This window comes from Carlito syrichta, unplaced genomic scaffold (genome assembly GCF_000164805.1).
Source record: "Carlito syrichta isolate Samal-C Ts95f unplaced genomic scaffold, Tarsius_syrichta-2.0.1 Scaffold296851, whole genome shotgun sequence".
Classification (NCBI taxonomy): Eukaryota; Metazoa; Chordata; class Mammalia; order Primates; family Tarsiidae; genus Carlito; species Carlito syrichta.
The window spans coordinates 28553-54531 of record NW_007240947.1 but is presented as its reverse complement, the minus strand read 5'-3'; the positions used below and the strand labels follow the sequence as shown (position 1 = coordinate 54531).

The 25979-nt window shown below is 49.9% G+C and overlaps 1 protein-coding gene across 1 annotated transcript; it reads left to right on the top strand.

The window, feature by feature from the left end:
- PLAT (plasminogen activator, tissue type) lies at window positions 1–25979 on the top strand. Its single transcript, XM_008054606.1, has 14 exons — window positions 1–74; window positions 11862–11959; window positions 13765–13807; window positions 15753–15890; window positions 16434–16544; window positions 16897–17071; window positions 17628–17723; window positions 18942–19109; window positions 19619–19704; window positions 21206–21401; window positions 21512–21648; window positions 21815–21955; window positions 22724–22890; window positions 25079–25979. The coding sequence occupies exons 2-14, from the start codon at window positions 11897–11899 to the stop codon at window positions 25235–25237; spliced, it is 1680 nt and encodes a 559-aa protein (XP_008052797.1). The 5' UTR covers window positions 1–74; window positions 11862–11896; the 3' UTR covers window positions 25238–25979.

Sequence of the window (25979 nt, the reverse complement as noted above, 5' to 3'; positions counted from 1 at the left end):
ATTGAGTGGAGATCCTGCAGGAGCCAGAGCCGAGGAGACAGCCTCTGCCTGGAAGGAAGGACTCAGAAGCTGTGGTAGGTTGAGTTTCTGTGCCTTGCTTTCTGGCTCTTCTCTCTCCTCAAAGTCTTCCCAGCACACTGAGCCTAGGAAGAAAGGTTTTGTAAGTCAGGCAGGAGGGGATCCCTAGGCTTCATTCCTAAGTGGTGATTTCTTTTGTGTTTGTGGGTAACTGGGATGGCTGGAGTGTCTTGGAGGGCAGGGGTCAGGGAAGAGAGGGAGGGACGCATTCCTTGGTGCAATCTCTGTGTGCAAAGTAAAGGGGAAAGTGACCGACTGTGGGAATCCCTCTGACTTACGGAGCATTTGGTGAATGCCAAATCGGCTGCCTGGGACAAGTGATTGCACAGCCAGGAGGGTCCCCTGGGGTGGACCGGTGCACCCCTCCCTCAAGAGACGCATGAGGAAACTGAGGCTGAGGATGGGGCAGAGAGTGTGCCTTACCTCTAGGGCATAATTCACTGGGTGCCCGGAGAGAAGGGGAGGGCTTTTAAGGCAGCACATTCCCCAGTCAGGGTAGAGAAAATCCTTTGATCTCCTCCCTACCCCCGCCCCCCATCTCGAGGGCAGCTTAGCCTCCCTCAGGGTCTTTTCAATTACAGGGAAAGATGACATCAATGTCTTTTATTCTGGAGCACTCTGCAGGAAGCTTATCAAGGTCCTCTCGATTTTCACTGTTATTATCTTTGTTTTCTTAACCTCACAGGGAGGCAGAGAGAGAGGGAGGAAGGGAAGGGGGTAAACATGCTGGGTTCCCAGGTAGCTGATGACAAACTCAAGCACAAAAAAAGTGTGCTTACTAGGTGAGTTACTTGGTGGCCAGTTTGGAATAATATGGTTGTCTCTTGCTGCTGATTGATGACAGAAATACATTTATATGTGCATGTGTGCGTGTGTGTGTTCATGTGTATATGTGCATGGACTGGCAATCCCAGGGAGAAATCCTGCAAATACAACTGTCAGATGGACTCCCCTCAAAGGTGACTTCCCAACTAGCCTTGCTTGTGGCAGGAAGACTCTTCCTGGGATCTAGACCCTGACTTTGCAGAATCAATACACAGTGGGCTGCTGGGTGTGCTTCCTGGAGGGCAGAGTCAGACTAGGCACCAGCAGGGGTGCTTGAATATTGAAATACAAGTAGCTCCATCCCACCCATCAATTTATTCCACCTAAAATGTTCTCAGAGACACCAGCCTTTTGATCTCTGAATCAAATGATAAATCTCTGGTCCAAAGTCTCAGGAGTTGCCCTCTCTCCAGAGCACTCCTTCTCTGTCAGAGTCCCCAAGATCAGCTAGGCTGACTTTGTGGGGCCCACACCAGTCTTCCTGCATCTGTGCTGCTCTGGGCCTTTTCACCACTGTCCTGACAGTCCTACATAGGGGAGTAGCTAGGAGTCTCATCAGCCTGCTGTTAGCATGTGACCTCACAGATGCAGGGCCCTGGATCTCTTGATTCCCAGGCCTGACATGTTGATGAGCAGACCCATGACCAGCAAATTTATTTTTATTTTTATTTGTTGAGTTGAAGTCTCATTCTTGTCGTCCAGGCTGAAGTGCAGTGGCACAATCACAGCCTCCGCAGCCTCGACCTGCTGGGCTCCGGCGATCCTTCCGCTTCAGCCTTACAAGTAGCTGGAACTACAGGTGTGCGCCATCACACCTGGCTAGTTTTTGTGATTTATTGTAGAGATGAGGTCTCACCAAGTTGCCCAGGCTGATCTTGAAGCCCCGGGCTCAGGCAATCCTCTTGCCTTGGCCTCCCAAAGTGCTGGGATTACAGGCTGAGCCACTGTGACTGGCCAGTGTTTTTTTTGGAGTCTCACTCTGTCACCCAGGCTGGAGGGCAGTGGCACGCTCACAGCCCCTGCAGCCTTGATCTGCTGGGCTCAGGTGATCCTTCCACCTCAGTCTTCCAAGTAGCTGGAACTGTGCCATCATGCCCAGTTAGTTTTTGTGATTTATTGTAGAGATGAGGTCTTGCCAAGCTGCCCAGGCTAGTCTTGAACCTGTGGGCTCAGGCAATCCTCTCACCTCGGCCTCCCTAAGTGCTGGGATTATAGGCTATAGGCATGAGCCAACGTGCCTGGCCTGACCAGCAAATTTCCGATGATGGGGCAAGCAACCCAGGCACACCTTGGTGGTAGTGATTTGAAGCCACCATAACCATTGGGACTTTTATTTATTTATTTTTTTTTTTGTAAATGACCAACTAGGACTGGAGCACATTTGGGAACACTTACTGTCCAGTTGAGGCCTGTTACTAACTTGCCAACAGGAGTTGCTTATCAGGGGGTTTTATAGCAACTTAAGGGGTCCCTGGACCAGGTTCCTCAATCTGGAAGGTGCAGCACTAGTTTCAGGGCTTCCAAAGATCTGGGGTGTGGCTGGGCTCAGTGGCTCAGCCTGTAATCCCAGCACTTTGGGAGGCCGAGGCGAGCAGATTGCCTGAGCACATGGGTTCGAGACCAGCCTGGGCAACTTGGCAAGACCTCATCGCTACAACAAATCAAAAATTAGCTGAGTGCAGTAGCATGCACCTGTAGTTCCGGCTACTTGGAAGGCTGAGGCGGAAGGATTGCCAGAGCCCAGTGAGTTGACGCTGGGATGGCCATAAGCATGCCACTGCACTCCAGCCTGGGCGATGGAGTGAGACTCCAACTCAAACAAAACAAAAACAAAAACAAAAACAAAGATCCAGGGTATGTGCAGGGCACTTCCTATGTGTTGGCTTCACAGGTAGTAGCATGGGACTCAGTGCCACTCAAAATCCACGTGCTCCTCCGAGGTGCCAGGGAGCTGGTGGTGAGGAAATATTTGCGTTTTAGGTGAAATGTTGAATTTTCCTTTGACAATTTGGCATTGTGCATCAGCAGTCTCAGAACACAATGTTTATTTTCTGGGTGTGACTTCGCCCTGTTTTGGAAGGCAGGTGGGACCCCGAGGGACCAGCACATCCTGCTCATTCCTTCTTGGAGACACTAGTTTTGTATACAGAGGAGAAGAATTCTGTCCCTCATCTCAGGCTACTCACCTCCTCCTAGTCAACCAGCTAGTTCATGGAACCACGGGGTGGGTCTCTAGTCACACCAGGAAGAAGAGTGAGGATAATTTAGACTCAGAGAATTAGAGCTGGAAAGAAGCTTAATGACGGATCTGTCCCTGGGCCAACCCAAGTCAAGCCCCCATGGTCCACTGATCTCGGCTCAGTTGTCTACCCCCATATACGGATAGCACACTCTCCCAATGATATTGTGAATGCTTCATATTCTATGATCTTGCCTGGAAAACTTCTGTAGAACATAGTAAAGGGACAGAGAAACCCAATTCTTGATCCCCTGAAAAACAGCACCCATGACAGGGAGAAAATGAAACAAGCGTGGGGCATACATTTTGAAGGCACAGCTCAGGCCTCGCACCAGTTCTGGTGCTGGCCGGGCTGCCCGGTTGCTTTTCCTACAGAACTTGTGTGACTGTGTGTCTGTGGCAGCTGCCTGGCTGTTGATCACATGTCAGTGGCCCAGATCCAGAGCTGACCCTCAGCCACCAGGCCTCGCCGACAGGCACAGGTGGCTCTGTGAGGCTCCTGATGCTCTCTCAGCGGCTTGTGTGGGGATTGACCTGGAGCTGATTCCCCTGGGGCCTCTGGGGTGATCCCTTAAGGCTGGCTGAAGCTGGATGCTGGGAGACCTTTGTATCAAGAGCCTTTCCTGTTTCTTGTATAGTCACAGACATTCCTTTTACTCACAACCAGACATTAGAGAATCCACACTGAACTTCCCTGAAGGCCCCTAGACCCTTGGAAGTTTCAGAGATTCCAAACCACACCTAGGGACAGCCTTGAGGGAGAGCCTAGGAGTGTGAACCTCACCCCCTTGCCCACTGACAGGTGTTTGTACTGAAGAGTGAGGAGCTCTGGCTGCTTCTGCTGCCACCCCAGGCCCCAAGCAATGAAGTGTGCTCTGCCAGGGACACCCTTCATTGTCTGGCTGTCTCCTACTTTTGTTCAAGGAACAACTTTTTAAAAATATATATATATATTTTTCGAGTCAGGGTCTTACCCTGTCACCCAGACTGGAGGGCTGTGGCACCATCACAGCTTACTACAGCCTTGACCTCCTAGGTTTAAGCAATCCTCCCAAGCAGCTGGGACTACGGGCACGTGCCATCATGCCTGGTTAATTTTTCATTTTTTAATTTTTTGTGGAGATGAGATCTTGCTATGTCACCCAAGCTAGTCTTGAACTCCTGGGCTTCAGCAATCCTCCCACTTTAGCTGCCTAAAGTGCTAGGGTTACAGGCATGAGCCACCGTGTCCAGCAATTAACAACTTCTATATGTGCCTTCCAGAAGGCCTGCCCTGGCCATCCCCCACTTGAACACAGCTGCATAGATACCCTCCTCCACATTCCTCTCTATCCCACCCCCTGCACAGCACAGCACAGCCTGTACCGTGCTACACATGCCTAGTTACTCCTAAACTATGACTCTTTAAGGACGCAGCACCATGTTTTTATATCACCAGAGCTTGTGCTGGGGATGGCAGGCATCCAGTGTCCATGGGATGGTGAATGGGACGCTGAGTGCAGAAGGGGAAGGCAGCCCATGCTGGGCTTGAGGCACGGTGCAGGGGCGGGGACTGTGGGGGTTTGATAAGCACAGGGAGGATGGCACCTCACAGCTTCTCTGGCCCTTCAGTGGTCTTTAAATAAGCAGTAGGATGTCAGCTGAGTTTCAGAAGGCAGAGGACAAGGCTGGGTGCTGGGACTCAGAGCACATCCAGCAACTCAGTATAAATAATCTAGAAGAGAGGGATTACTGGTCACTTGATCTCTGCTGGCTTCCCTTTCTGTCACTATCACCAAAAAGAGAAATGTGTTTTATTTGGCTTTGTTGTGGCCAGGGCCAGTGCTCACCACCTGGGCTGCTGGGAGAAAAACTGACCGTTTTCTGGGAACCTCTGGTTTTCTCATTGTTCTTTTACCGCGTCTCTGGTCTTCATGATGTGGTCTGTGTCAGACTGCCTTATTGGAGTGATGGTCTGGACTCCCAGCTGTCGCTAGTTCCGGCTTCCCCTGAGAACCTGCAGGGGCCCCAGTATGTGCGGGGCAAGTGGGCCTGGGAAAGTCAAATTAAAAAACAGATTACAAATAAGATAAAAGACGCCACCCCATAATCAGTAAACAATGACTCCCGCTAATGCTGCCCTGTGAACACGGATGAGGGAATGACACTTTATACCAGCTGCATTGCATCCGGCTACTGGTCATCACAGTATCCAGGTGAACCAGGAACCAAGACCTGGTGTCACGCTTGGCCATGAGGAGAACCCCGGGGGGCCAGGTACCTCCTTTGCCTCAGCAGTTTGGGGCTGTTCCGGGAGAGCTGCAGCCCTTGGTGCTCCTCAGAAGGTCATCAGAGGCAGCAAGTACAATACACCCCTCTCTGCCCAGGCTTAGGGCAGGGCTCCACTGCTCCTGCTCTAAGATCACAATTCAGCAGGGTGGAAATGATCAACCTGTGAGAAAACCCTGGACACTGAGGCTCAGAGAGGGTAAGGGGCCTGTAGTGCAACTGGGGATTCCGGGCAGGAGTCGACGCTGTGTCCCTTAATGACTTCCTGATCTTAAATCCCCACCCAGAGCACATTAGGACCTTATCATTGAGTGGAGTGTTAGGCTCTTCATAGAACTGGGCATCTTCCTGGGTGTGAGTCCTGATGCTCCCTTACAGGCCATGTTACCTCAGGGCAAGTCCTTCGTACACCTTTGAAGTTCAGTTCTCTCATCTGTAAAAATGAGCTAGTAATATTGCTGTAAGCGACTTAATGGATGTGAGAGGGCTTTGCCAACTCTGTGTCTGGAAAGTGTAAGGTACTCCAGCACCTGCCTAGGGGTGGCACTGACCACACTTCTTTCAGCGCTGTAATGTCACTTTCACGTAAGGCCATTAAAATGCAGACAAACCCATGCAATGATAAGCGAAAGCTTCCGATCACTATTTCCTGATTCAAGTGTGTTGAAATCCGGCAGTAAACTGGAGAATTATCCAATTATTGCGTGTTTAAATTACCTGGCAGTGGTGTTTACTTTAAGGAGTGGAAGGAACATGAGGAACTGCCTGCATTGTTTAACAAGACACCCGCTTAGATCCACTTTAGATTTCAGGACTTGTTTAAATTTCGACTGTAGGGTCAACATTTTATTGCACTGACTGATTGAGTTAGCTTTTGCCAGCAGCACCCTGTGTTTTCTTCAGGAGGATCTAAGTTTATTGGGAAAGGGTTTCTTTTGTTGTTATCATAGGAGGAGGCAGGATAGACATCTATTTTCCTAGACCCACACCAGTACTCTCCTTTTCCTCCAAATAACCAGGATAACCTGGCAGACAATGGAGTGTTGAGGAGATGGCAACTGAAGATTCCCAGTGTTGTTTCTCCGAGTTTAATTTCACATAGCTTAGACGAAAGTCATGTACTTATGTTTTGAAGATGATTTGGAGAAAATTCTGCCTTGATGAGTGGGGGCAGGATGTGTCAAGAAAGGATCCTTCTTCTTCTTTTAGTTTTTGAGACAGGGTCTCACTATGTTGTCCAGGCTGGTCTAAAATTCTTGGGCTCCAAGTCATCCTTCTACCTTGGCCTCCTGAGTAACTGGGACTACAGGTGCACACACTGCCCAGCTCTGAGAGGATTCTATTTTGTTTACCTTCTTGGAATTGATCAAATGAGATGAGAAACAGACTCCTCCTCTCCTCTCTTCTAGTTATAAAGAACCCTGTTCAAATAACCACCGGACTAGAGAAGATTACCTTTTTGAAAAGTTAAGAATTGCTTATATGATGGTGGTTTTTCAAGGTGGTTTTTATTCCAAGAGCCAGCCTCTGTGACAAGCAGGGCCTGTGAGAGTGGGCCTGGAGCTACAAGGTTCCAGGTTCCTGTCCTGGGTCTGACTCTGGCTTGAGTTCCCACCCTTTCTGAGTCCTCATTCCTCCCCCCACAACCCATCCCGGCTGTCATCCTGCTCTAGAAACAATGTACCTTGGTCGTTCCAAAGAGCTCTGACCACTTCTTTTCTAATTTGTTGGCATCCATCTGGGCTATGGCAGTTGGAGGAGGGGACAGTGGGAGAGGGTGGTGTGCGTTTTAATGCCATGAGTCATTTTCGGGTATTGGTACTTTTAGAGGCTGACTCTCTCTTACTCAGATTTCCAGAGAGAGGTTTTGCAAAGCAACAAAAACCTCAGAATCTCCTTGCCCAAAGATAAATGTAGCAGATCTTGCACATGGTGCAACATTTGATCATAGTATCAACTTGCTTTTGTTTTTCCCTTGAGATGTCCCCCTCCTCTAGCTTGCTCATGTTTCTGCCTTCTTGCTGGCAGGAGTAAGGACTCCAGTCCTCCTGCTCACCATCATCTGGGTCAGTTGCACTGCATTAATTGTTAGTGTAGTTGCAATAACTTCTAGGGCAGAGCTGGGAGCAGTGTGTGCACCTGTAATCCCAGCTGCTCAGGAGGCTGAGGCGGGAGGATCGTTTGAGTCCAGGAGTTTGAGACCAGTCTGGGCAACATAGTGAGATTCTGCCTCTAATATATATATATATATATATATGTTTTTCTTTCTTTCTTTCTTTCTTGGCATGCCCTGCTCCCCCTCCATCAGGGCAGAATTTTCTCCAAAGTATCTTCTAAATTTAGGTACATGACCTTTGTCTAAGCTATATCTAATTTGCAATTAGATTGATTTATTGATTGCATGTGAATTGTTCCTTTATTGAAAATTACTTTCCGATATAATCTAAAAAGCAGAACTAAGGCGATAGTTGCAGGAGTTTCCCAGTTCACACAGCATGTCCACACCCTTACAACAACAGAAACCACAAGACACCAGCCCTGGAGCAACCTTGGAGCATCCAGCCCACATGGCTTTGCATCGCTGGGAGCAGGTTTCCCATCACAAAACATAGATTGTTTCTTGGAAGGGCAGCACATTTTGTTCAGTCATTTTTTGCCTTATATGATTGGGTTTATACATTCCTTTTCTGACAGGCTATTTTTATGGGGGAAGAGGGAGGAGGTAAAAGAAAAAGAGAAGGGAAAGGGTCATGCAAAGGCCCTGGGGCAGGACGTGCTTACTTTCCCAGATCTTTCCTCCAGATAAATGCCTGCCTCTCTGAGGACTTTGCTTGTTCCAGATCAAACAAGTATTACCTGCCCCGCCAGTCATCAGCTCCCTCACATGACCTCTGCAGACATGGATACCATGGACTTGGTTAGTGTGCATCTTGGCTCTGGGAATGGTGGTACCCCATGAAAGAGTCAGCTCGCCACAAGGCTCCTATCCCTGATTACCAGACCATTTCCCACATGCCCCAGAACTGCCGTTACTCACGGATTGTTCAGGGGGCCAGGGAACAGATCGCTTTGCTGTGGTCAATGGGACCAAACATGGCTTCCAGCGAAGACAGAGCTGCTCCCGTGGGGACACACACGCATGCTGGAAGTAGCCAGGCCGGTGAGCACAGGCGTGTGGGTTGTGTCCTGCACAGGGTGCCTGCCCACACACCCGGAGCTGCCTTTGCTGAGCCATGTACCCTGTTTTTCTGGTTTGTGCAGACTCTTTGTCAACTTGCCAAACCTCGAGTCTGCTGAGCTCCATCCGGCAGAGATGCAAGTCTGCAAAAATCAACTTTGTGCACTAGGCGGGCTGGCCTGAGTGGGAGACTTAGGTGCTGGAATTCCAGGTCTTACGACCATTCCACTGCTCCTCTCACAGTGATGCAGGGGTCCCAGCCCAGTTCAGCCAACCACCCTCAGTGTCTTCCTTCCTTCCTTCTTTGCTTCCTTCTTTCCTTCCCTCTCTCCTCCCGCCTTCCCGCCTCCCTGCTTTCCTTCTTTCTTTCCCTTCTTCCCTCTTTCCTTCCTTTTTCCTCCTTGCCTGCTTTTTTAGTTCTTTGATGATTCTGGAAAATTTAAATACAGCAAAAGGAAGAGAATACATAAAAACATTTACAAGTCTGTACATGTGTGAATGAGCCTCTGCAGGACTTCTCACATTGATTCCCCCAGTCCTGTCTCCCATCCTGGCCTCCAAATCACATGTGGGTCTCCATTTTGTGGGCCTGTGGTCTTCCAGGGCCACGCCCTGTGGCCTGAGTCTGAGTCCACAGCTCTGGTATCCACTCTGCTTGTCTGTCACTGCCCCCAGACCTCCACACCCACCTCTCTAGCAAAGGCAAAACAAGGTCACATTTTCCTCCCTCTCTTCTCGCTCTCTTGTCTTCAGACTGCACTGCTCTTCTGCTGTCCGGATGACTAATTTCTTTGTCATCCTCACCCCACGCGGTCGTCCAGCTGCTAGAATCGCCTGCGTATGGTGCAGTCAGAGCTATCACACTGCTGGGGTGAGACTCGCTGGCGCCAAATCAGCTAGAGACCCAGGAAGACCTGAAGAGGCCCAGGAAGATGAGAGACCTATCTCCAACTCACCTGGGCACAGAGGACACAGCATGCTTCTGCCCCATGTGCAGACCGTTCAGTTGTCAAAGGGGCCAAACATGCTGCAGCTGTGGTGCCTGTCACAGCCCCAGTCGCACCCCTCCCCCACCCCATCAGGAAGGGGCTGCACCCTGTGGGGAGGCAGGCCGTAAGCATGTGTGGATCCCTCACTTTCCACCCAGTTTTCCAAATTCTAGAACTGCATCCCCCCCAGGAGGACCTTGAGTTCTTGCAATGAAGCAGTGGGGCCCCGGGTGCAGGGCAGGAGTGTCTGGAAAGGGCCTGCTGATCTGGAAGGCAGGATGGAGAGCCGAGTCCCTGTTCAGCTGGGGGCTCTTTCCTCACTCACTGCTCCATCCAGAATCCCTGAAAAAGTCCCCAGGCTGCAGCTCTCCCCATGCTCAGGGCCTGCCAGAATTCGTGGTAGGGCAGGCTGGAAACATGTGAGCACCACAAAGAAAGGGGGGTACATTTAAGAGGATCTATTTTTAAAAGGTGGTAAGTAATAGGATGGAATCAAGAAGGGAAATCTAAGAGGAGTTTTGGGAAATGTTTAAAAGGGAGAATTTGAGGAAAGCTGAGAAAGAAAATCTGGGTCAGTTCCCAGGATAGGAGAGTCATCAGGGATTCCTGTCTCCTCTCTTCTGAACCCGCCGAGGCTGGGAGGGGGGAACTGCTGCCTCCCCTGGGTCAGAAGGGGTCCAGAGAGCTTCCTCAGCCCAGCCTGGATGAGGCCCTGGGCATGGCGGGAGATCCAAGGCCCGGGGACTGCCCCTCTGTGTCCTGTGTGATGGGGCAGGGGCAGGAGGCCTGGCTAGGGCGGGGGTGGGGCAGGAGCCTCTGTTGCTGGGGGGAGGGGAGGCTCCTTTCCAGCTGAGAGTGGCTGTTGTGCAGGTCCTGGGCAGCCCTCTCCCCTCCCCCCAGCGCCCTCCCGCTCCTCTGGAGCCCAGAAGCATCAGGCGGCACAAAGCCTCCCACCTCACCCTGCCCTTCTGTGTGCCCTTCCCTGTGCGATGGACGAGGTGAAGGTCACTGCCAACAGGGTGGCTCTTTTGGAAGACATTCTCAAAAAGCCAGAGCCAGACACAGTCTGAGACTGGGAGCCACAGCCCTTAGGAACCTCGGGATGAAGGGGAGGGGTGGGTTCCATGGCTGTTGTGACGGAGGGGAAATGAGTCTGGGGAGAAAGGCTTGACTTTAATTCCTGAGGACGGAGGAGTGAGAGGGCCGCAGACCATGAAGACCATGACATAACAGCCGACCGACTAACCTACTTTGAGCTGCTGAGGGCAAATCACTGGGGAAAGGCAAACGGAAACTGGGTATTTGGGGTCCAGGAAGAGCTGAGTTTAACGACCAAACGCCAGATGGCTCCTCTGCATCCTGCAAATGTGCACTTTGCCAGATCTGTGGCAGTCCATAAAAAAAGGAGCCAGCTGTTCTGAGGGAACAGTGGTGTGTGTGAGACTGTGGTGGAGGGAGCCCCTCCTTGTTGGACAGGGAGACCCTCAGACATGGAAGCAGGCCCCACACCGTGTGCAAGAGCTGGGTGGTTTGAGGAGACCGGCCCTGGGATGGGCTAGCAATGGGGTCCGCGCAGCTTCCTCTAGGAGGGCTCAGAAGATGTTACTAAGGTCCCCTAGTCACGCCAGGGCAGGAAAACTCTTCCAGGAAAGCAAGACAAGTGTACTGTGGTCCTTGGCTGCCAAGAAGCGTCTGCTCTTCGGCCTACAGAAAGCCTTGGGCAAGATCACCTCCTAGCAACCCAGAGTCTATTGGCAGATGAGTGGATAAACAGCATGTGGTCCATCTAGATGGGGGAGCATCTTTCAGTCTCAAAAAGGAAGGCTGTTGTGAGCTCAGAGGCCCCTCGGATGGGATGCTGAGTGGAAGCAGCAGCACAGGAGGGCAGATGCTGTGTGGTTCCACTTCCCAGATGTGCATGGAGTGTCAGACTCAGAGATGGAAACAGGGCTGAGGGAGGCACATGGGGAGCAGATGAGGGGACAGAGTTGCAGGCGGGGAGGACAAAACAGTGCTGGTGCTGGATGGTGGTGATGGTGCAGAGCAGTGAAAGTACCTGATGCTGCCGAGTGGCACACTGGAAAAGCTGGTGCATTGTGTGCTATTTAGACTTTACCACAATTTAAATTATAGACAACTTTAAAAGATTCTTTTGCAGACCCTGTCCTGGCATTTCTTACTGGGAGCTGACCCTGGAGAGACCCAGCCAAGATGTCGCAGTTCTGGTTCCTGTTGCACTCTGACCTTGCTCCACACGATTAAGCCCTTTTTCTTCCTCTTCCAGAATTTAAGGGACACTGTGGAGAAGTGAGACCCAGGATGCAGCGTGGGCTCGTGTGTGTGCTGCTGCTCTGCAGAGCCGTCTTTTCTTCACCGGGCCAGGTGTGACCGCCTATCTTTGAGCACCTCCTTGAGCTATGACATTCCAGACCCCCCTCAGTGGGACTTGGAGGCTGCATCCATCCCAGCCTCAGGGTGGGACCAGTGTCCAAGTGGAGAGGCACAAGGACAAAGGGTCTGCAGAGTTGTAGGACACACATGCACTCCTGTTGTGCAACTGCAGGACACATAGGCATTCCCCTCTGAACAGGCACATGGAACTCAGGCCCGGCCTTAGTAAACAGCTTTTATCTCCACTCCGCGCCAGCGGTTGACTTCTTGGGAGCTGCTTCTAAAGAGTGTGTTGAATTAATTCACAAAGTACAGTTATCCTTTGGTGTCCATGGGGGATACGTTTTAGGATATTCGATGATACCCAAATCCAGGGATGCTCAAGTCCCTGATATAAATGGCACAGTACTTGCTTATAACCTACACACATCCTCTGTATCCTTTAGTCATCTCTACAGTACTTAGAATACCTAATACAATGCAAAAGCCATGCAAATAGGTGCAATAAGCCGGGCTCGGTGGCTCACTCTGTAATCCCGTGCCTTTGGGAGGCTGAGATGAGTGGATTGCCTGAGCCCGTGGGTTTGAGACCCACCTGGGCAACTTGGCGAGATCTCATCTCTACAATAAATCAAAAAATTAGCCGGGCATGGTAGCACACGCCTGTAGTTCCAGCTACTCGGAAGGCTGAGGCGGAAGGATCGCCGGAGCCCAGCAGGCAAGGTTGCAGTGGCTGGGAGTGGCCACTGCACTTCAGTCTGAGCAACAGAGTGAGACTCCAACTCAAAAAAAAAAGTTGCAATAATGTATTTTCCACATGTATTATTTTTTTATTGTTGCATTTTGTTGTTACTGCTTTTTGTTTTTGTTTTTGAGACAGGGTCTCGATCTGTACCCCAGGCTGGAGTGCAATGTTGTGATCATGGCTCATTGCAGCATCGACCTCCTGGGTTCAAGTGATCCTTCAGCTTCAGCCTCTTGAGTAGTTGGGACTACAGGCACATACTACCACACCCAGCTAATTTTTATTTTATTTTATTTTTCTTAGAGATGAGGTCTCACTATGTTGCCCAGGCTGTTATTGAACACCTGATATCAAGCAATCCTACTTTGGCCTCCCAAAGTGCTGAGATTACCGGCATGAGCCACCATTCCCAGCCTGTTATTTTTTATTTATTTTCTGAACACTTTCAATCCATGGTTGGCTGACTCCACAGATGTGAGACCCGCAGATACAGAGGGCCAACTTTATTTACAAAAGACAGTACAAATGCTTCAAGCCACAGCAGCAGGCAAGCTGCCCGTGTGCTGCTTGTGATCTAGCTCAGACGGAAGCATCACACACACTCTCCGAAAATGGGCATCACGGAAGGCCACACGAGCAACATCTCCACCTCTAAAGCAGGGCTCTAGAGAGGGAGCATCTGGGGGAGCCACACTTCCACTGCTCAGTGTGTAGCCACTAACCACAAGTAGCCATGTAAATGTAAAACTAAAATTACAGATCCAGTTGCTCAGTCACACTGGCCACATTCCTAGCACTCAATGGCCCATGCAGTTCATGGCTGCGTGTTGGATGGCACAGATAGAAAACACTTCCTGCACACTGTAAGCCACTCTGGCAGCACTGTCGGAAGGATGGGAGGAATCAGAGCAGGGGTCAAAGGAATAGACAGCACCTGGGCCAGCTCGCCAGGTGCATCTGATGGGCAGGTGTCTGGGACTTCTGACTGGGCTGCCTGTGTCCTCAGGACACCAGTGGTGCTGATCCTGATTCCACATCTGGTCTCTTGCAGGAAGTCCACACTCGATTCAGAAGAGGAGCCAGATCTTACCGAGGTGAGGTGATGCTGGTGACTGGAGGGGCTGTGGAGGTGGGGCAGGGTCCTAGTGCTTCAGTCCCTGTAGGGACTCATCTTCTCCCTACAATCCGCTTACCATTTGAAGGTGGACGCTTCCAGCATGGTTCTGTGAAGATGCCTGTGTCTTTATCCAGCAGCTGTGGACTGCAGATGGGCTCTGAGAGGAGCAGGCCTTGGGTGATCTCAGGGCACCAGGCTGTCAGGGACCAGCAGTGGCCCAGGGCCCTGATTGTACAGAGGAGACAGCAGAGCCAGGAGAGGGCACATGACTTGCCCAGGAGCAGAACCAGGACAGCCATGGCCATGACTGTCTGTGTCCCTGGGTCCTCAACCAGGCTGTGATCCTGCCACAGTCCACTCAATGTTTTTTTCCTTCTGTAGGTCAAATGGGGATAACTGCCCTGGGCCTCCTCACAGACGTGGTGTAGCCTCTAAGTCCATGTCTAGCATTGACTCTAGAAAGCTAAGGAACATTCCCATTAGGGTACCAAGAATAAAAAATGCTCACAGTTGGCTGTCTTGACTCTGATTTGAAGAACCCTAGGTCCAGCTTCAGGCCCAAAACTATCAACAGGGCCTCATCTTCCCTCCTTCATGACCGAGTTCCTTGGGTCAGGAAGAGTTTTCAACACCCTGTAAAATGTTAGTTTCCCCACAGTGAGTCACACCTGGACTCTCAGCACCCTCAGTGTTGGATAGCACAGCATTTGCCACAAGGGCATCAGCCTCAGCAGACCTTCACAAGGATTGAGGGTTTTATTTATATTTATAACGAACATATGTCACATTTTCAGTTAATTAAAAGCAAAGTCTTTTTCAAGTTGGCATTCCGGTTTGAAAAGAGAAAGAGGGCCAGGCACGGTAGCTCAAGTCTGTAATCCCAGAAATTTGGGAGGCCAAAGCGAAAGGACTGTCTGAGCCCTGGGGTTTGAGACCAGCCCAGGTAACTTGGCGAGACCTCATCTCAATGATAAATCAAAAAATTAGCCAGGTGTGGTAGCGCACACCTGAAGTTCCAGCCACTTGGAAGGCTGAGGTGGAAGAATCGCTTGAGCCCAGCAGGTTGATGCTGGGGTGGCCGTGAGCATGCCACTGCACTCCAGCCTGGGAATAGAGTGAGACTCTGACACAAAAAATAAAAAAAGAGAAAGAGAAAAACAGAAAACCAATATTCATGGGAATACTTGAACTCTTCATTATACCAAAAATAGTGATGGCAATGCCACATTTGCTGCAAAGACTAAAATGTCCATTTCCTTTGTTTTGGGTCAAAAATGCATCATTTCTGTGTGGTAATACTCATGTGGATGAAAAACTTTGGTAGGCAGTTGTACATGTATGCATATTTTTGACTCACTAAAATAAAAAAGTTTGTGGTTCATACTCATAATTCCAACACTTTGGGAAGCCAAGGTAGGAGCTTCACTTGAGCCCAGGATTTTTATACCAGCTTGGGCAACATAGCAAGACCCGTTGTCTAAAAATAAAAAATAAAAACTGTGTGTGATGGTACATGCCTGTAGTCCTAGCTACTCAGAAGACTAACGCGGGAGGATTGCTTGAGCCCAGGAGTTTGAGGCTGCAGTGAGCTGTGATTGCATCACTGCTCTCCATCCTCAGTGAAAGAGTGAAACCTTTCTCTAAAATAAGAAAATAAAATAGAATAAAATGAAAAATTAGAGGATTACTTAGTAAATGTATTGTGTAGATAAATTCTTTCAGAAGAAGAGCCTATCACAGTAAAAACAATAAAAGGGGTCTTTGGTGACAAGTATTTGGTGTTTGCTGTCTCCCATTACCACAAGAAAGGCAGACACAATGGAGTCTCTCAGGAGTGAGTGAGGGTTTTTCTCAGTGGTCCAGGGTGGCAAGGCTTGCCTTCCTAGCCACATCTTGAAAGGCTGTCTTGTCTCTTGTTGCAGCGATCTGCAGAGATGAGAAAACACAGATGACCTACCAGCACCATGAGTCGTGGCTGCGCCCCATGCTCCGGAGCAGCCGAGTGGAGTACTGCTGGTGCAACGGCGGCCGGCCGCAGTGCCACTCTGTGCCTGTCAAGAGTACGTATCCACCTGGATCCCATTTCGGAGGCCCAGACCCCAACTCCCGTGGTCCCAGCATTTTCATGTCTGCACAGGGAGGCTCCAGTCATGTTCTGCCTTAGAAGACTGGATGGCCTTAGCCACATGCCTCCACTAGATGAGCCTGTTTCCCCATCTGTAAAGTGTGTGTGGGGTCAGAGTCCACATGTCATGGTTTGCTGTGAGTCAAGGAGTTAATTTCTGTAGACTGAATGGAAGAGCACCTGGCACTTGAGAGCACCCTTAGACTTTAACTTACATTGTTCTTGGAGCTGCCCTGAAAGCACAGCCGACCCTTGGACAACATGTGTTTGGGCCACGCAGGTCCATTCAGACGTGGATTTTTTCCAACCAAAGGTGGATGGAAAACACAGTATCTGTGGGATGCGATACCTATATGCATGGCTCCACAAGACTGACTATGCAACTTGGGTGTGTGGGTTTGGTATGGGTGTCCTGGAGCCACTCCTGTGGACACCGAGGGCCGACTGTAATGAGGGTTTCCTGGTGTGTACTTGACAGGTTGCAGTGAGCCGCGGTGCTTCAATGGAGGCACCTGTTGGCAGGCCCTGTATTTCTCAGACTTTGTCTGCCAGTGCCCTGAAGGTTATCTTGGGAAACGCTGTGAAGTAGGTGAGTGGGAGGTTGACAGGTATGAGAGGGACTGAAATTCTTCTCCCAGGTCTGCCCAGGAAGAAAAGGAAGAGTGTGACAGCAGGGCCGGGAGGGGTCTGGGGACTGGGAAGGCTCCTCAGACACTGGCTGGGAACCACAGTGCCGGGCCCAATGGCAGAGACTTGGGTGTGACCCTGGAGTCCAGTTCTTCCACCAGGTGGCTGGGCACCCCTCACTGCCCGGCCTCCTCTGGACTTTGCAGCCAACTGGCCTCACTGGTCTGGGGGGTGACAGGCAGACGCGGGAGCCCCCTAAAAGGCTGATTGAAGGGGAGTCCCATGTGCAGCATCCCTGTCCCACTCCCCCTCAGATGCCAGAGTCACTTGCTATGAGGACCAGGGTATCACCTACAGGGGCACGTGGAGCACCACGGAGAGCGGAGTCGAGTGCGTCAACTGGAACAGCAGCGCGCTGGCCCGGAAGCCCTACAGTGGGCGGAGGCCGAACGCCATCAGGTTGGGCCTCGGGAACCACAACTACTGCAGGTGAGGGCTGCCTTCCCCACTGCAGGCTTTCCTCTGGTGAGAAGCTGCTGCAGGTGGAGACAGGGTCAGATCCGCCAAGGCTCCCCAGGGAGCAGGATGTATATAATAGAATCAAAGAAGCTTATCTTCAAGGGCTAGCTCTTGGCCGTGGGACTGGCAAGTCTGAGAGCCAGTGGCTAGAAACTCAGACAGGAGTCATTGCTGCCAATGTCTCCAGGCAGAATTCATTTTCTACTTTTGCTCTTAGGTTCATCCAGAGATCCAGGATGATCCCCTTTACTTAAAGTCAACTGACTGTAGGTGTTAGTTACATCTACAGAATACCTTCCCAACGCCTAAGTGAATGATTAAACACTGGGTATAACAGCCTAGCCAGGCAAACACATAAGACTGTCACATTCCCCCGTCAGCTCAGCACCCACCCAGCTCCTTAAACCATGCTCAGTCTCCAAGTAGAGATCGTAACTCGGCACGCTTGTGCCTAGCATGAGGCAGCCATCCAGTGGTCAGCCAGAAACCCACTACCCCCCTGAGATCCTTGGGCCTGATTTTTCAGAAACCCAGACCGAGACTCGAAACCATGGTGCTATGTGTTCAAGGCAGGAAAGTACAGCTCGGAGTTCTGCAGCACACCTGCCTGCTCCAAGGGTAAGTGGCGACCCACACCTTCCCCAGGTATCCCTAGGGACAGGCAGACAGTCCTCCCGCAACTGAGGAGAGAAAGGCATAGACTGGGGTTAGTCATTTTGGTGCAGATAGAAGAAAGGCAAGAGACTCAAGCCCATGCCCAGACTTGGGCTCTAACTGGCCGGTTGACCTTGAGCTGATCTCTTTGCCCTCTGACCCTGTCTCCTCATCCACAGAGAAGAGGGTGGTGCTGAGTCAGTGGTTTCCAGTCCTTTTGAGAATGAAGATTCTCCCATTTCAAAAAAATGTAATGGATCCTTCTCTTTCTCCTTCTCAAACCTTTTAATGTGAACAAACTTCTCAGACTGAAAAAAACACCAAATTACCAAAAGTTACTATGAATTCAGTGGTGCTTTTACAAATAATTACATTATTTATCACAACGTATAAAAGATATTTTTTAAAGTTCTAAATGTGCACACACAGAAGTCCCATGCACTGTGCCTGCAGGCCTACCTGTGACACTGGCACACCTAGCACTGGAGGCTTTACACTAGCTGGAAAGTATCCACACCAGCCCCTAGGAGCTGATCTAAGTTAGGGCTCACGGATCTGGGTTACCTCAAACAAAGGTCCCTTTTAATGATGGCTTATGCAGGGACGTAGCTTTGTCAATTTCAAATAAGGGAGAAAAGAGGGTAAAGTGAGGCAAACATGAAAACAGGCAGCACTCCAAGGCTCATGTTCTCTCTTCTTTCCCAAGCCCAACAAGCCCTTCAGGGCGCTGGCAAACACAATCTAGAAATCTAGATTGAAACCTAGAAATCTGGAATTCTAGAATCTAGAAATTAGGGACCCCTCACTGAAGCTCCTTGGTTCACTGCACTCATTAAGTGTCAACAAGGACTCTCTACTAACTTTCAAAGCAGCTCTGGAAATAGTCCCCACTACTGGGACGTAGTGCTAAGCCTCAACATACCCTTGGACTTCTCAGCACAGCACTATAAGAAGTCACATACTGCTGATCGGAGCTGGCAGCAGACAGGAAATCCACCTGCCATCTCTACGTAAAAGGACATGAAAGAGAAAAAGGGGCGGTGGACAGTGTCTGCTCTTCTCAGCACAGGCTGGCTGCTGCCAACTTCCCAGGCAACAGCTCCTCCCAAGCCCCATCCCAACTTGCCTGCTCCAGCATCTAATGGGTTTTGTGTGAGTCTGAGATTTCTTTTCTTCCAGAAAACAGTAAGGACTGCTACTTTGGAAAAGGGCTAAACTACCGTGGCACCCACAGTTTTACCTCGTCTGGTGCCTCCTGCCTCCCATGGAATTCTGTGATCCTGATAGGCAAAGTTTACACAGCATGGAAGACCAACGCCCAGGCTCTAGGCCTGGGCAAACACAATTACTGCCGGTAAGTGGCACAAGGAGTCAGGTCTCAGTAGATCACAGAACTGGGGTGTGGGGTGGGAGAAGATGAAATGCCTTGAGTTATATGACAGACCCAGGGGTGGGAAGGAACCACGGATATCTAATTACACCTGTTCACTTGCTAGAACAACACCCATTATGAAACGCAAGCTGTGCCAGCTTTCCAGACAGAATCCCAAGTTAGGGTCCTGTCCTGTCAGTATCTAGTCCTCATCTGTTCTGTCCTCACATGACACCTCTGCCCCAGTGAACAGTAAGCGTTTCTTCACAGGATAGTTCTCAGCTCCTCCCAACAGCCCTGTGGGATAGAATACCGTGTTACTAACAGAAAAGTAATGTTAAGGAAAAGTCACTCTAGGGCAAGGATCTGCAGCAGAGCCAAGTGAACCTGGGGTCCCCCCTCCCAGCTCGGTATTTTGGTCACTGGTCTGAGTCTCCTTCCATTGGTACAAAGTCTGTGATGTGGCTGAAAGCCTCTCTCTTATCACCCAGGAACCCAGATGGGGACACCAAGCCCTGGTGCCATGCACTCAAGGACCGCAAGTTGACGTGGGAGTACTGCGATGTGCCTCAGTGCTGTAAGGGCAGGTCCCTGGTCCCTCCCTTGGCCTGGTCTCACTGCGTCACTATCTCCTCAGCATTTTCTGAGTCTCCACAGCTGTCTAGTGCAGACTATGCTCCTGCCAGACTTCCAGGCCGGGGTGGGGGGGAGGAGTCTATGCTTGGGGGTGATGGTGCAAAAAGACAGAAGAGAACATACCAACCTCTTAGAATTCAGCAGGCTCTAACCTTCCTCTCTAATTACCTCTGTTAGTGGTGATGACAGTAGGAGTAATAAACAGGAGGAGGTTATCCACATACATGGCTCCTAAGACAACAAAGGTATCTAAGCAGTCTTCCTCTCTCCAGTTCACTGACTAGGAGTTAGATTCCCAGGTGTCATGTGGCCTGTGGCAAAGCTGGGCCTGCTCCCATGTCCTTGGACTCTAAGGCTTGCACTTCTACTGTGAACTCTGCCATGTTTCCCGCTGAACCCATTCCACCAGGGAAACCGTGCTGATGATGGGAAGAGAGAGAACATTCAAGTTGGTGCATGTCACTAAAAAATAAAACTTTAAGCCAGGCTCAGTGGCTCAGCCTGTAATCCCGCGCCTTTGGGAGGCTGAGGTGAGTGGATTGCCTGAGCCCGCGGGTTGGAGACCCGCCTGGGCAGCGAGACCTCATCTCTATAATAAATCAAAAAATCAGCTGGGCATGGTAGCGCATGCCTGTAATTCCAGCTACTTGGAAGGCTGAGGCGGAAGGATCGCCGGAGCCCAGCAGGTCGAGGCTGCGGTGGCCGGGAGCGGCCACTGCACTCCAGTCTGGGCGACAGAGTGAGACTCCAACTCAAAAAAATAAAAAAATTTAAAAAATAAAACTTTAGTTTGGAAATAGAGAATAGATTATTGCTCTATTTCTGTGAAAACACAGGCCAGTAGAGTGTTCCTCAAGGAGCTAGAGTCTACTGGGAAGGTTAGGCACAAGTCACCGTTAACTCACAACCCAGGTCCTCTCTAGAGTGTTCTCAGTGAGCCCATCAATAAACTCCTCAGAGCCTCACTGGTGGGGGCATCACAAAAACTTCTTGGGGAGGCAGGACTGGCCTGGGCCTTGAAGGATGGGTACAAGCGAGTGGGTGGAAAAGAAATGGTAGACATGCCTCAGAAGGAAGCAGCAATACTTCCTATTTCTTAAGTCAAGGATTGGCTCCAGGAAAAAATTAGAATGAAGCACAGCAGAAAGACCCCCCAGTTCTGGAGTCAAGCAGACCGGGATTGTAATCTAGGTGCCATTGTAACCTCCCTAAAAATTCAGTGTTGTGGGTTAAAGATGTCTATCAAATACTTAGCATGCCGTACCCAACAAGCAAAAGCTGTGGTTTTCACTGCCTTGGAGACCATTCCATCACCCTGATCCAAATTAGAGAAGTGCGTGAGGCCTGTAGAAGCTCGACTTACAGAAGAAACCAGAAGGAGGGGTCAGGAGCCGCTCAGGATCCCAGGTCTGACCTGCCTTCTCTGTCCCTGCCTCTCCCAGCCAGCTGTGGCCTTAGACAGTACAAGCAGCCTCAGTTTCGCATTAAAGGAGGACTCTTCGCAGACATCACCTCCCATCCTTGGCAGGCTGCCATCTTCTCCAAGAACAAGAGGTCGCCAGGAGAGAGCTTTCTGTGCGGGGGAATCCTGATAGACTCCTGCTGGATTCTGTCAGCAGCCCACTGCTTCCAGGAAAGGTAGGAGTGGGAAAGCCCCACAGGGTCTTCTACTCACTAAGGCCTAGCAGCCAGGCCCATGAGAGGAAGTCTCACTGCATGGGAGTACTCTAAGTCTGTTTCTCCGCCAGGTTTCTTCCCCACCACCTTAAGGTGGTCTTGGGCAGAACATACCGGTTGATCCCTGGAGAAGAGGAGCAGACATTTGAAGTTGAAAAATGTATTGTCCATAAGGACTTTGATGATGACACTTACAATAATGACATTGGTAAGAGGTCCAGTTCACACTCCAGATCATACCACACACCCCACACATGTGCACTCACACAGCATGTTTACACACGAGCCTCCTTCTTCCAGCCCCTGCCCCTCCCCTGTGGTCTCCCCCCTTCATACTGGCTCATGATCCCCTCCTGCTCCCCTCATGTCCCCAGCCCTGCTGCAGTTGAAGTCAGAGTCCTCACTCTGTGCCCAGGAGAGCAGCTCTGTCCGCACCGTGTGTCTCCCTGAAGCTGGTCTGCAGCTGCCTGACTGGACGGAGTGTGAGCTGTCTGGCTATGGCAAGCACGAGGCGTGTGAGTGGAGGAAGTCCCAGCCCATCCTGTCTGTGGGATGCCAGGGGATGCAGTGTTGACCAGAAGAGGAAAGGGGGGTCATGAGAGCTGGGCTCCAGCCCCGGTTCAGGCACTCACACAAGCTCCCTGCCCCCTTACAGTGAGGGTCCCCCACCACCTTCTTCACCACTGTGCAGGTTGAGCAGCTGTTTTGAAGAGCTTAAAGTTTCCAGATGGTTCTGTATAGGAAGTGGAGTATAGTGTCTAAGGGGATGCTAGAGCTGTATAGGCCTGCTTTCAAATCCTTCTTGCTTAGCTGCAAGATCCTGGACATGGATCTTTGTTTTGAACTGTTCCAGGTCTCAGTTTCCTCACTGGTAAAGTGGAGACAGAATTAGCTACCTAGTTAAGTGAAATAATATTAAACAAATGGTAGTCACCTGGGTAATCTGCCCCTCCCCCCAACCAGGAAACATTTGGCAGTGTCCGGAGACAATTTTGGTTGTTAGAGATCAGGGTGGAGGGTGAAGCTGGTGCTTTGTTAGGGAAGCCAGGGATGCTGCTGAACACTCACAGGATAGGAAGTCTCCAGTAAGGAGCTGTCAGCTGTGTTGCCACAGAGACCTGCTGCTTTGTAAATCAGAACAATAAAATACTGGCGCATCATAGGGTTTGACCCAATGCATGTAAAGACTTGATAAATACTATTGGAAAATTTGGCTTTTTCCCTTCAAAAGTTTTACAGACAACTTCCCCTAAAACCATAATACATTCCCCTGTCTCTTCCAGCTTCTCCTTTCTATTCTGAGCGGCTGAAGGAGGCTCACGTCAGAATGTACCCATCTGGCCGCTGCACGCCACAATACCTGTTTAACAGAACCATCACAGACAACATGCTGTGTGCAGGAGACACGCGCAGTGGAGGCGACCATGCGAACCTACACGATGCCTGCCAGGTAACCACAGCAGCTCACCATGCTCTGGGCACACCCAGGACAAAAGTGCTCCTGGCCAACAGGCTCTTAGCCAAGGAGAAAAGTTAAAGCCAGAATGGAGTAATTCCATCTTGGTGAGCCCTGGGATTCTAGTTGAGGCCTCAGAGAATCAGCAGCCTGAGACAGATAAGTCACCTAAACGTGAGAAATCAAAACTGCAGGAAACCTCCCCAGTGTCTGCACAGGAAACTCCACCTGATACAGATTTCCTTCAAGCCCAGGCAGTTAATTGACTACTGAAGTGACGGATAAAGTCACACAAGTAAGACATTATTGACTTCTGTAGGTGCTGACGAACTGGAGTCTGCCTTGTACAAAGAGGAGGAAAGGCCACTTACTGGGAAGCAGGGCATATACAATTTGTAAGAAATAAGCTTTATAAACTTACATTTAGCCCTAATACCCTGGGAAAGCAAACTCCCTAGGTTCTCTATATTGGCAGCCTCATCCAAGTAACAACTTACATTTTGGGCATGAGGGGACAGGTCAACATGCTGGTATTAAAACCTAAATGTAACAAGGGAAGTGCTGTTCCTCAAACACTTCAGTGCCCACAGTATGCCAGGCTCTCCATTGGCTGGGCGTAGGACACAGAGAAGTCAAGCCAGGCTCTTGGGCTGAAGGCTGTGTAGGCTTTGTTCTTACAAGGAAGTCATATCAGCGATTTCTGCTCCCCACCTCCTTCCTTGGTTCCTTGATAGTATTTGGCTTCCTCTTGAATGGCTTCTTCAGAAAACTCAACTGCAATACCTAGCTGATGGTCAAAAAAAGGTACCTGAGTGAAGCCATGATCTATCTACATGCATACAGTTAAAAACAAAAGGTCACTGTGATTCAATGTGACAAGGGCAACTAATGATTATCAAGAGTTTGACTAGTTGTCATGCCCTATGCTCTGTGCTGCCTGCACATACTTCAAACTCATTTCCACAACAGCCTTCTGAGGAGGATCATGTTACCTCCACTTTAGAGACAGGATGACTGAAGCATATCAGCCCAAGGTCACAAAGCTAGTACATGGGGAGTTCAACCAGGGTTTTTTGCAGCATGAAAATGTTAAGCAATTATCTCAATTCTACTTTACCAGAGCAGATACACTCTAATCCTTTAGAGCATCAAGATAACAGATAAAAATGTTCCTTCTCTAAGTACAATAAGCCCTCACTTAGCATTGTACCTGGGAAAAAATGGTTCTTGGAAACTTCGACTTGAAGTGAAATAGCATGATGAACTCCATTTCCCCATAAGTTAACTGATATAAACAAGAGTTAAGTTCCTATGGCATATTTGTGGGCACAAAAACATCAGCAAACTTTTAAATAAAGACCCCAAAACTTCTAATATTAAACACTGAAACAAATGTGAGCTATACATACATTTAAGAAAGACTAATAAAACCAAACAAGATCATTATGTACCCCACCTCTGGTGACCAGTGAGTGATGGCAGTCGCAGTGGTGGTGGGTTAGAGGAGTCAACATTTGCAAGGGAAACGTTGGAGCTCCCTTGCAAAGGTTAGGCGCTCCTCCAGCACCGACAGGCGCTCCTCCAGCACCGACAGGAGCTCCTCCAGCACCGTGTCAGTCAGGCATGAGCAAGTAAACAGGGCGCTCACTGGGTGCTCTCAAGCCACATCGTTCATTATCATGCATTTGGATGATTATCATAGACTAGATGAAATTGATTTTACAATGCGTTATATTCATTCATTTCCAACCTACTTGTTCCAGATCAGAGATACAGATGCCAGAGCCTCTCCCAGCAGCTCAGGCGCCAGGCATGCACCAGCCCTGGCCAGGATGCCATCACATCGTGGGCCCACTCACACACACCCACATTCACTCAGGCTAGGCCATGGAGGTGCATTGGCTAAACTAACATTCATGGGATGTGGGAGGGAACCACAGCATGTAGACAAAACTTACCACGCAGACATGGGAAGAACACGCACACTCCATGTAGTGGCCCCAGACAGGCATCGATTTGTTTTTCTCATCAGCATTATAACAAAATGATGTTTAACAGCACATTACTCGAGGACCTGCTGTACCTTGAAGAATACAACATGCATGCTACAAACACAAGCCCTAACTTTACTCCCATTGAGTCTGCCTTTTTGTCAACAGTTAACCTGTTCTCCCCTTTGCAGGGTGACTCAGGAGGCCCCCTGGTGTGCATGAAGGACAGCCGCATGACTCTGGTGGGCATCATCAGCTGGGGCCTTGGCTGTGGGCAGAAGGACATCCCGGGCGTGTATACCAAGGTGATCAACTACCTGGACTGGATCCAAGGAAACATGCGACCATGATCAGGAACACCCAACTCCCTGAACCAGATGTGACCTTCAGAAGACACCAGGGTGGCACACTCCTTTACATAGACCTCCCCATGACCACTACATGGTAGAAGCGGGGAAGACCTGAGGAAAGGGAGGATGGCATGTCTTCACAGGCACTTCCCACTGTGGAAGTTTCCAGGGCTTGGTCTCATTTTGGAATGTGTCTGTTGGATGGCAAGACAGATCAATGCATGCCGACCCTCCATGACACTACCACCCAGAGCAAAATGTGGGCACGCCAACCTGTTTTTAGCCAAAAGCCCAACCTCCTGATCTGTCACCATGAGAAGCTTTGGAAACGGGACCACAAAGATAAAAGCATGTCTCAATAGTTTAAAAAAATTACTAGATCCTTTACGAACGATGGACTGTATTAGAAATAGAATGTGTATTTATGTTCACAAGAGCCCTGCAGGGCATCAGTGAAGGGGTGGGCTGGCCAGCCAGACTGTGTTCCTCTAAACCACCCTTGCCATCGATCTCACCTGCCCCTTTCTCCATGCCACAATTCTTGGGAGGAATTCCTTTTGTGTACAGTGTAAATCTTCCTTTATCTTTATCAACTTTGTGTAGAGTGGGAGAATCATAGCATTTTAATAACTAGGCTTCAATATATTTATGTCAATCGAGTTTTTACTTCTTGTTGCCACAATCCTGTATTATACTATACTTAAATAATAAATTCAGATATATTTTTCACATTTTTTCAAAA